The following is a 10,934-nucleotide window of genomic DNA, read 5'->3' as shown; positions in this document are numbered from 1 at the left end:
TATATAATGCACGCTGTCCTTTAAAATACTCTACTGCTTATTACATTAGACATCAAATCTCCTATTCATGATCAATATCTTGCCAGCGCAGAGCAGACTTGTTTAGAAAGAACAGTGTGTTAGTAAGAATATAGTAGAACATATAGTAGAAAATAATATACATACTTTATAACAGGGTTATATCCTTCCTGTTTGGCCCTGTCCGGGGGTGTCCTCGGATGGGGCCACAGTGTTTCCTGACCCCTCCTGTCTCAGCCTCCAGTATTTATGCTGCAGTAATTTGTGTGTCGGGGGGCTAGGGTCCGTTTGTTATATCTGGAGTACCTCTCTTGTCCTATTTGGTGTCCTGTGTGAATCTAAGTGTGCGTTCTCTAATTCTCTCTTTCTTTCTCTCTCTCGGAGGACCTGAGCCCTAGGACCATGCCCCAGGACTACCTAACATGATGACTCCTTGCTGTCCCCAGTCCACCTGGCCATGCTGCTGCTCCAGTTTCAACTGTTCTGCCTTACTATTATTCGACCATGCTGGTCATTTATGAACATTTGAACATCTTGGCCATGTTCTGTTATAATCTTCACCCGGCACAGCCAGAAGAGGACTGGCCACCCCACATATGCTCTCTCTAATTCTCTCTTTCTTTCTCTCTCTCGGAGGACCTGAGCCCTAGGACCGTGCCCCAGGACTACCTGACATGATGACTCCTTGCTGTCCCCAGTCCACCTGACTGTGCTGCTGCTCCAGTTTCAACTGTTCTGCCTTATTATTATTCGACCATGCTGGTCATTTATGAACATTTGAACATCTTGGCCATGTTCTGTTATAATCTCCACCCGGCACAGCCAGAAGAGGACTGGCCACTCCACATAGCCTGGTTCCTCTCCAGGTTTCTTCCTCGGTTTTGGCCTTTCTAGGGAGTTTTTCCTAGCCACCGTGCTTCTACACCTGCATTGCTTGCTGTTTGGGGTTTTAGGCTGGGTTTCTGTACAGCACTTTGAGATATCAGCTGATGTACGAAGGAAGGGCTATATAAATACATTTGATTTGATTTGATTCCATCTGCATCACCTCAGTAAGGTAAATATTATCAGAAAGAAAGGAGGACCAAGGCACTTCATAAGTGATTAAAATGCCTTTATTACTATGGCATGTTCAATAGAAACAAAGTTTTTTTAAACTGATGCTTTTCGGCTGCATAGCCTTCGTTAGGGAGTACAAAAAAACAAAAACAAAGGAATACAATGTCCTCTTTTGAACAGCTTTTCAATTAGCCCTAATTGGAACAGGGAGTGGTTACACATTAAAAGGTGAAATGCTGAATCCGCAGAATTTGCGATCGGGAAACAGACTACAGTGTCAAATCTGCTGAATTGGAGAATCGCTTCTTGAATCGGGGCTACAGCGTTCAGGTCCTGAAAGATGCCGGTGTAAGGGCTGGATTACCTGACAGAGAACTTGTTGCGAAGAGGAGTGCCTCGTGATACATCAGAGAGAGTGTATTTTGTTACAAAATAAGGCACTGAAGCAGAGAACATTAAAATAATAATTAAAAATAATTGGGGAATCATCCAAAGTGATACGCTACTACGCCAAGTCTTTCCTGAACCACCAGTCATAAGCTTTAAGAAATGTCCTACCCTAAATGACAAATTTGTCCACAGTTATCTTCCGGGTGACTCTCAAAAAACTTGGCTTGACCACAAACCCAAGGGCTCTTTTAAATGTAACCATTGCAGTAATATTGCACAGAAGTATTTTGTTGACACAGCTTCCAAAATGGACTATTACGTATTACGTCAAGCATTTAATTAACTGTAAAACCACTCATGTCATCTATAGATTGGAATGTCCACAGTGCAAGGTGTTCTACATTGGACGGACAAAGAGACACCTTCAAGATCGCTTAGCGGAACACAAGTACGCCATACCGGTAGGCAATGAAGACTACCCCATGGCAAGGCACTACAAGTCCCTACACAATGGCAACCCTGCCTCCCTACAAGCTATGGGTATTGATCATATTCCGGCCTCTATTAGAAAAGGGGACCATCTTAAACCGTTAAGCCAAAGGGAAAGTTTTTGGATTTACAAACTACAGGCCACTAAATACCCTGGTTTAAATGAACATATGGATTTCTCACCCTTCCTGTAGCGTCGTGAAGGTTCCATTTACTGTCAACTAGTGGACATTTTGCTCAATTGCCTTCAGCTATGGCTTGACTGTTGTTGTTCATGTTTTGCTATGTTCTAGTGTACTATATATTGCTTTCTTATTCTTGACACTTCTCCCAGTCATATTTAAGGTTAGAACTACCTTTTTGTGTTCTGATACTTCTAACTTGGCGTTGTATTTTTTTGATAACATAGCTACAGTATTTCACCTTTTAACCTCTGACTCCCCATCCCGCATGAGGGAGCGTAATCATCGACTGACACTAATTAACATAACGCAACAGACATAAATATTCCTAGAAAATATTCATATTCATGAAAATCACAAGTGAAATATATTGAGACACAGCTTAGCCTTTTGTTAATCACCCGGTCATCTCAGATTTTCAAAATATGCTTTACAGCCAAAGCTAGACAAGCATTTGTCTAAGTTTATCGATAGCCTAGCATAGCATTTTGTCCAGCTAGCAGCAGGTAACTTGGTCACGGAAATCAGAAAAGCAATCAAATTAAATCGTTTACCTTTGATGAGCTTCGGATGTTTTCACTCACGAGACTCCCAGTTAGATAGCCAATGTTCCTTTTTTCCCAAAATATTATTTTTGTAGGCGAAATAGCTTGTTCTTCACGTTTGGCTGAGAAATCGCCTGGAAATTGCAGTCACGAAAACTCTGAATAATATTCCAAATTAGCTCCATAATATCGACAGAAACTTGGCAACGTCGTTTATAATCAATCCTGAAGGTGTTTTTCAAATATCTATTCGATAATATATCCACCGGGACAATTGGTTTTTCAGTAGGACCGATTGGAATAATGGCTACCTCTGTATTTTACGTGAGAATCACTCTGGGAGCCATCAGGTGACCAGTTGCGCAATGTAGCCGCTTACGGGTATGCTTCAACATAAATGCGTAAAACTATGTCACAATGCTGTAGACACCTTGGGGAATACGGAGAAAAAGTAATCTGGTTGATAGCCCATTCACTGCTCAATAGGGACGCATTGGAACCCAGCACTTTCAAAACATGAGGCACTTCCGGATTGGATTTTTCTCAGGCTTTCGCCTGCAATATCAGTTCTGTTATACTCACAGACAATATTTTTACAGTTATGGAAACTTTAGAGTGTTTTCTATCATAAGCTGTCAATTATATGCATATTCTAGCATCTTGTCCTGACAAAATATCCTGTTTACTAAGGGAACGTTATTTTTCCAAAAATGAAAATACTGCCCCCTAGTCACAAAAGGTTTTAATGTGTATAGTATTGCTTACTAGGTGTGTCCAATCAACTGTGTAACCACTCCCTGTTCCAATTAGGGCTAATTGAAAAGCTTTTCAAAAGCACATTGTATTCCTTTTTTTGTACTCAGTTTTTAAAAACTTTGTTTCTACCGAACATGCCATTCTAATAAAGGCATTTTAATCAATTATATGAAGTGCCTTGATCCTCCTTTATTTTTGATGACTAATTTACCCCTTTTACCAAAGAGCACCTTCTACCAAAATGTACTATTGTGTACCTTAGTAGCGCTTTCCCTTCCTCCTCTTTCTACAAGGTAAATATTATGTTTACTGTCTCTCTAAAAACAGTTATTTACACAAGCCTGTTTCAAATGACAAGTTAATGTGGGTATGTGGTTAATTACACTCCTAAACAGAAGTAAACAGATGGTATACAGATGGTATACAGATGGTATATGACCCAGTTTGTAGAGACAAGTCAGTCTGGAATAATAAGTATATGTGCACTTTAGTTAATAATATTTCACCTCATTCATCACATGGCTTTAAGGTAGCTTATAAACCATTTTCTGCAAACAGTTTTAGGTCAAGGACTGTAGACTAAAAGGTGCTGTATGGTCAAACCGACATCTGCATTGACCGCGCAGCATTTTCAGTGATATGGCCTCTGCAGAAGTCAAGGCATTCATACTTGCACTTCACCAAGCAGCACATAGCTGTTGTGAGTTTGTGTTTATTTTAGACTCCCGCCATCACCTACCGTCAACCAATCATGACAATACAGCGCAATATGGAGCCCTCCACTGTTACACAATTTGAGAGGCGCACGTCGATGTGGTACAGAGATCAATTTGGCTTCTGCGTGCCTCTGGAGGCTCCGCAATTACGTCACACCATCCATACCGCACCTCCGACCACATTTTCAGATCAAGCATAAATTGGCCCTTATCACAGTGACATGGTGACGTCCACTCACCTATGAATTTATTTGGACAGTGAAGCTAAAACTTGGGTGTTTAGCCTACTCCAGCATTTTGGATTTGAAATTAAATGTTTTATGAGGCAACAGACAGATTAAGATGTGCCCAATAGAAATGAATGGTAAATCATGTATTGTGTCATTTTGGAGTCACTTTTGTTGTAAGTAAGAAAATAATATGTTTATGAACACTGTTACATTAATGTGGATGCTGCCATTATTACAGATAGTCTTGAATGAATCATGAATAATGATGAGTCAGAAAGTTACCCCCACGATATGCAACCTCTTACCATTACGAATAACAGGGGAGGTTAGTATTTTTTGTGTGTGTGTGTGTGTGTGGGGGGGGGTATTTATGCCTCTAAATTTTTCACTCATCATGGTAGCATCCACATTAATGTAGCAGTGTTATTATTATTTAATTACCTACATTGTTATTTCAAGTTATCCCTTTGGAGCACAATGTCAAGTTGGTAAAAAAATCTGCCTAAATTGAGCATGCTCATAAATTGGGCAATTGAAGGCATCTAGGGCTTATGTTAACTTTCGTTGTGGTTAAATTAAAATTAGACCTTTAATAGACCTTAAATGTTGTATACAACATTATCGGCAAGTGACTTGATTCCTACTGTGCCAAAGCAATTTACAATTGTCAAACAGGAGTGACGAGTGTGTTGATATAACAGTAATTGTAAAAAATATATATTAAAAAAATTTATAAAGGTGGCAGCAGCGTAGCCTAGTGGTTAGAGCATTGGACTAGTAACCGAAAGGTTGCAAGATCGAATGCCCGAGCTGACATCATCTCGATTGGTTATTCCCCATCATTTGCAACAATTTCAATGAGCATCATCACTATCTTTCCTTTGCGGTACCTCAAACTGTCGCGATTACCAGCTGAGAAGCTTTTATGAATTGATTTTACTCCTGGCTCAAGACTTTGCCTGGGCAGTGTCTTAAACATAACCTTAAAACCTACTCTTAGGCCTCCCGAGTGGCACAGTGGTCTAAGGTACTGCTTCGCAGTGCTAGCTGTGCCTCTATAGATTCGGGGTTAGAGTCCAGGCTCCGTCCTCCAGGTTAGGGGAGGGTTGTCCGGCAGGGATGTTCTTTTCCCATCGTGCACTAGCGACTCCTGTGGCGGGCCGGGCGTAGTGCATACTGACACGGTCAGCGTGTCACCGACACATTGGTGCGGCTGCCTTCCGGGTTAAGCGGGCATTGCGTCAAGAAGCAATGTGGCTTCGTTGGGACGGGCTTCGCCTCTCCCGAGTCCGTACGGGACTTGCAGCGATGAGACAAGACTGTAGCTACCAATTGGATACCACGAAAAAGGGGCAAACATTTTTTTTTAAATACTCTGTGCAGGGAGTTTAAGTCTTAAAAAAGGTTATTATAGGATTCTTAGGACCTTTTCTGATATGCTTTGTGGATACAGGCCCAGCTCAAAGAGTCTGAGTAAAAGTGCTGATTGAGGATCGGGTCTTATTCATTACGATCTAAAAGACAAAACTGATCCTAGATCAGCAATCCTACTCCGATAGGCTATGTGGATACAGTCCCTGACCTAATAGCATGCAGACAGTAGTTCACAGTGGACTCAGCTCAGTAAGACCGGGTGTGGTCCTGTGCTGCTCAGCTGGTTCAGGAGTTGTAGTCTGGTAGTCTTCCATGACCATGGTCCCCTCAAGAGTTCCCCAGACCTACCTCACATCCCTCCTCCTTCACAAGCAGCACCTCTGGACCGTCCTCCATCCCCACGTCATGAGTCCTAGACTGTAGTTATAGAATGACTTCATTGTTGTTAAACTGACCATGGTGGACATAAATGTGATGTTGTGGGAAAATAGAAGTCAGCTATGATAAGTCAAAAGTCATCAGACAAACCTGACTAAAATATTTTGACGTGTACAGTAGCTATTTGTAAGTGTGTGGGTATATTTAGTAAGTACATGGTTATAAAGCGCTGTCAGGTGAATACAGATGTGATGTATACTAAAGAGTCTCAATGAAAGTCTTAAAATGAAGTCAAATTTTGTGTTTATTAAACAAACAACTTAAATACACCATATGAAAACCACACATACAGTGGGGCAAAAAAGTATTCAGTCAGCCACCAATTGTGCAAGTTCTCCCACTTCCAATCTCACGATACATGGACCCATTCATTCTTTCCTTTACACGGATCAGTCGTCCTGGTCCCTTTGCAGAAAAACAGCCCCAAAGCATGATGTTTCCACCCCCATGCTTCACAGTAGGTATGGTGTTCTTTGTATGCAACTCAGCTTTCTTTGTCCTCCAAACACAACGAGTTGAGTTTTTACCAAAAAGTTATATTTTGGTTTCATCTGACCATATGACATTCTCCCAATCTTCTTCTGGATCATCCAAATGCTCTCTAGCTAACTTCAGATGGGCCTGGACATGTACTGGCTTAAGCAGGGGGACAAGTCTGGCACTGCAGGATTTGAGTCCCTGGCGGCGTCTTGTGTTACTGATGGTAGGCTTTGTTACTTGGTCCCAGCTCTCTGCAGGTCATTCACTAGGTCCCCCCATGTGGTTCTGGGATTTTTGCTCACCGTTCTTGTGATCATTTTGACCCCAAGGGGTGAGATCTTGCGTGGAGCCCCAGATCGAGGGAGATTATCAGTGGTCTTGTATGTCTTCCATTTCCTAATAATTGCTCCCACAGTTGATTTCTTCAAACCAAGCTACTTACCTATTGCAGATTCAGTCTTCCCAGCCTGGTGCAGGTCTTTCTGGTGCAGGTCTTTCCCAGCCTGGTGCAGGTCTTTCTGGTGTCCTTTGACAGCTCTTTGGTCTTGGCCATAGTGGAGTTTGGAGTGTGACTGTTTGAGGTTGTGGACAGGTGTCTTTTATACTGATAACAAGTTCAAACAGGTGCCATTAATACAGGTAACGAGTGGAGGACAGAGGAGCCTCTTAAAGAAGTTACAAGTCTGTGAGAGACAGAAAATACTCTTTTACCCCACTGTACATCAACAAAACATTAGGCATGAACTTGATAAACGGCACTCATTTTCTCATTAAAAGTCTCTTGGGGAAGAAAAAAAAAGTAGTCGAATGGAAGTAATGAAATGGGCATTTGTGAACATCATATAGCCCAGTACAAACACAATATGTAACAGATTTGTAGGTTTATATATGCCAATGTCTGGATGCAACATTCTACCCAGGAATATTCAACACCTGAAATCTGTTACTCTAAACCTCAGAAGCTATCGAGTGGAATGGTTACTTTCTATGTTATAGAGTGGAGTGTTTTTTCTGCTGGTGTATCCTGAGGTAGCTCCTCTCTGAAAACCTCTTTCCGCAGTGTGTACAAGTGAACGGCCGCTCTCCCGTGTGGACCTTTAGGTGCATCTTCAAGTGACCGGCCTGGGCGAAGCGCATGTGGCACTGGGTACAGCCATAGGGTTTCTCCCCAGTGTGCACCCTCTGGTGCCTCTTCAGGTTGCCAGCCTGGGTGAAGCGCATGTGACACTGGGTACAGCTGTAGGGTTTCTCCCCCGTGTGTACCCTCTGGTGGATCTCCACCTTCTGGGGGCAGCTGAAGCCTTTGTTACAGAACATGCAGAGGAAACGTTTATCTTTGCTATTGCCTGATGTAGCTTCCCCTCTCTGATCCTGGGCTCTAGTCCTGTCATTTGAGTTCAATACCTGATCGAAGAGGACGCTGCCATGTGAATCAGAAGGCCCCATCGACGTGGACAAAGGGTCGCGATCCCTGAGCGTGTGTAAAGGGTAGTGGGTAGCGACATTTGGATTTGTCTCCAAGCTTTCCCTGTAATCTAAGAAATATCTGCCCTGTGAGTGTCCATCTCCTAGGAGACTATCTGCATTCCATGTGGGAGGAATGTCGCCCTCCACTTTCACAGTCACTTCATCTACGGCCATACCCTCCCCTGCTTTATATAGGCACCCTTCAGAGTATACACTTCTACTGCACCGGTTCCAATCCCGTCTAGACAGATCAGTCTGTGACTCTAAAACCAACGGAATGTTGCTAGGGTCCATCTCTGAAGTGTAAGAACAAGACGGATCATTACCAGTCTCTGACGCGCCACCTGAGTCCGGATGGGAATGAACCGTCCTCGGGCTTGGGTTTCCATAAAGTAAATACTCTGAGGCGGGAGCAGGAGTGCAGCCCAGTCTCCCCAGCCCCAGTCTCTCTGGGTCTGACATTTGGTCAGATCCTGTGGGTAAAAGCCTATGTGTTACAGTTAAAGTCTCTGTGTCGGTCTCTGACTTGAGGACGGTGTTCAGCGTTCCACTGACCTCCGTCACATTGCGTCGGGTCTTGGGCTGCGCTGGGGTGGTGTCGGGTTCATCCGTGGCTACAGGGGGAGCTCCAGCCAATCCAGTCTGGATTTGCAGTGTGTCCTCCTCTCCTTCAGACCTCTCCTGCTTGACCCCAGAACCTGCAACTTCTGCAGACTGACACAAGAAGAGAGGTGGTTATTACCGGTACATGAGTTGAATTGGATAACAATGTTGTTCGGAAGTCTTACAAGCGCCCCTATGAGAATGTACATGTAAGCAAGTGAATAGCTGAGGGGAGCCTTTCTGAAATAAAGGGGCAGCAAAGTAACTAATGTTTTATGCAACACTATTACACTAACCTCGATCACGATAATGTGCTGGGTTGAGGCTCCATTCCCCTCATCAACAGTGATTGGTTGGTCATCTCTCAATGTATTGGGTCCCGATGGCTTCACAAAGTTCCTGTGGCCTCCAGTGAGATGTCCTTCACCTGAGAGTGATTGGAGGAAAATAAGCAGTTTGTTTAGCTACTGTCAACATTATATTGTACACTGTTGACACTGTCTAGAGTTGGCAAGGATGTAAGCTAACACTTTGCATAACTTCTTGATATACTATTTATTGATCAATGTATTGTTTGATGCATCACATTGTTTTAAATGAGTAAATAGGAAATACAGTAAATCAAGAATATTATATTTTGTCTTTGAGCAAGATAGCTAAGTAATCAGGGGAAATATTGCATACTATCGAAAAACTGACCTACCTCTTGCTATTCCTCTGTATCTGTCAAGGATCTTGATACTTGGCCGACTGGCGAGGACGCGCTCTCGCATTGTCCTCTCTGCGCGCTCCCGTGCCACCTTCAGTTCCAGTAGTTTCCTCCGCAATGCCCTGTTTTCTTTCTGGCTTTGAGTTATTTCCAAACGAAACACTGCATAGTCGTCGTCTACGAGTTTACAGATCTCTGCCACGGCTGCATTCGCTAGCACCTCCATGATGGAGGCTATTTGAGTGTGAAAAACCATACAGTTAGCCATTGTTAGCAGCTAGCCAGTGTTACCTAGATAACATCTATCAACCAAGTTATGTCTCCAATGCGAATTAAGTATGTGATGCTATGCAGTCAAATTAGTAATATTTTTAGTTGGGTGTTAATACACGACGCCTAAATAACAATACAAACGCGAACGTGGAAATTGTTCTTGGACACTTCATTTCCGTAAAGATTATACACAACTAAGTCGTATTTATCAGTTGTCTGAATTCCACGTGCGTCCACTTATATCCGTACATTTCAAATAGCCTAAACATTACGAAACTTATATTCGATTGAATAAGTTTCACGTATTTCGACACTACTAAACCTTATCTCACGAGGACCGATTTTGGGCGGCGTAAATCCTTTCGCTTCGACTCATTCTCTCTGCTTCCGTTTACTTCATCTTCCGGTGAGTTTTCGGCAGACTTGACGCTGTGTTGCTGACTTTTACAGGTCGGAGTGTGAATTGCACAATATGTCACAGAAAAGAAGGGGGAAATCAATCTCACCACTATCTAACGCTACACATATACACCTTTATACCAATACTTTAGCCCTACTAGATCCTACTACAGGCCAACAGCTGCTGCCACTACCACATCTATTTTCTGGGATTTACATCAGTGCAGACAATTAATAACCATAGCAATAAAAGCACTAAATCCGACCTTAATAAAACTGATCCTCTCTGGATCTTTCTCTTCAGACCTGCTCACTGACCTGTGTCTTGTTTTGCACGCTTTGTACAAAATAATAAAATGCAGTACTACAGGACATTTCTAACGTAGCTCTTTATTAGCTTGCTTCAACTGCATGTTCACTTATCTCCAACCATGATCAACTGACCATGACCTAACCATCTGGGTGGTCTTAACCAATCATAGCACAGTATGATACGGCGGTAAAATGCATCCAATTATATTTCAGTATGTTTACACATATGAATATTACAGGGGCCTCCCAGTGGAATCACCCTTGGGCAGTGGCGATTTTAGCATGTAAATCTTAGTGTGGCAAACAACACAAAAAAATGTTAGATGCATGCCAGTGTAACCGTCCCTGTACCGGTACCTTTCTGCGAGGTGTTCTGGTAAGGTGTAAATGGAAGACAAGGATCTGGACACAATTCTGCCGGTTGTCTCTCTTTTAATGACTGCATGGAATGTGTACAAATACAAGGCAAAAGTTCATGCTGCCGTCTGGACTCC

At 42.8% G+C, this 10,934-nt stretch overlaps 1 protein-coding gene across 1 annotated transcript; it reads right to left on the bottom strand.

The window, feature by feature from the left end:
• Window positions 1–7,254: 7,254 nt before the first annotated feature.
• On the bottom strand, window positions 7,255–10,120 carry LOC124001859 (zinc finger protein with KRAB and SCAN domains 1-like). The gene is made up of 3 exons (XM_046308985.1): window positions 9,451–10,120; window positions 9,044–9,174; window positions 7,255–8,858 (listed from the first exon to the last, which is right to left on the bottom strand). The coding sequence occupies exons 1-3, from the start codon at window positions 9,722–9,724 to the stop codon at window positions 7,668–7,670; spliced, it is 1,596 nt and encodes a 531-aa protein (XP_046164941.1). The 5' UTR covers window positions 9,725–10,120; the 3' UTR covers window positions 7,255–7,667.
• Between the last annotated feature and the right edge of the window lie 814 nt (window positions 10,121–10,934).

This window comes from Oncorhynchus gorbuscha, linkage group LG17 (genome assembly GCF_021184085.1).
Source record: "Oncorhynchus gorbuscha isolate QuinsamMale2020 ecotype Even-year linkage group LG17, OgorEven_v1.0, whole genome shotgun sequence".
NCBI classification, from domain to species: domain Eukaryota; kingdom Metazoa; phylum Chordata; class Actinopteri; order Salmoniformes; family Salmonidae; genus Oncorhynchus; species Oncorhynchus gorbuscha.
The sequence above is the reverse complement of the archived record's forward strand: the minus strand, read 5'-3'. Positions and strand labels throughout refer to the sequence as shown.

Coding starts and splice junctions, on each gene's coding strand:
- LOC124001859 (XM_046308985.1), bottom strand. CDS start 9,724: ATGGCTAACTGTATGGTTTTTCACACTCAAATAGCCTCCATCATGGAG. Junction 9,175..9,450: donor ATACAGAGGAATAGCAAGAG/GTAGGTCAGTTT, acceptor AATCACTCTCAG/GTGAAGGACATCTCACTGGA. Junction 8,859..9,043: donor AGCACATTATCGTGATCGAG/GTTAGTGTAATA, acceptor TTCTTGTGTCAG/TCTGCAGAAGTTGCAGGTTC.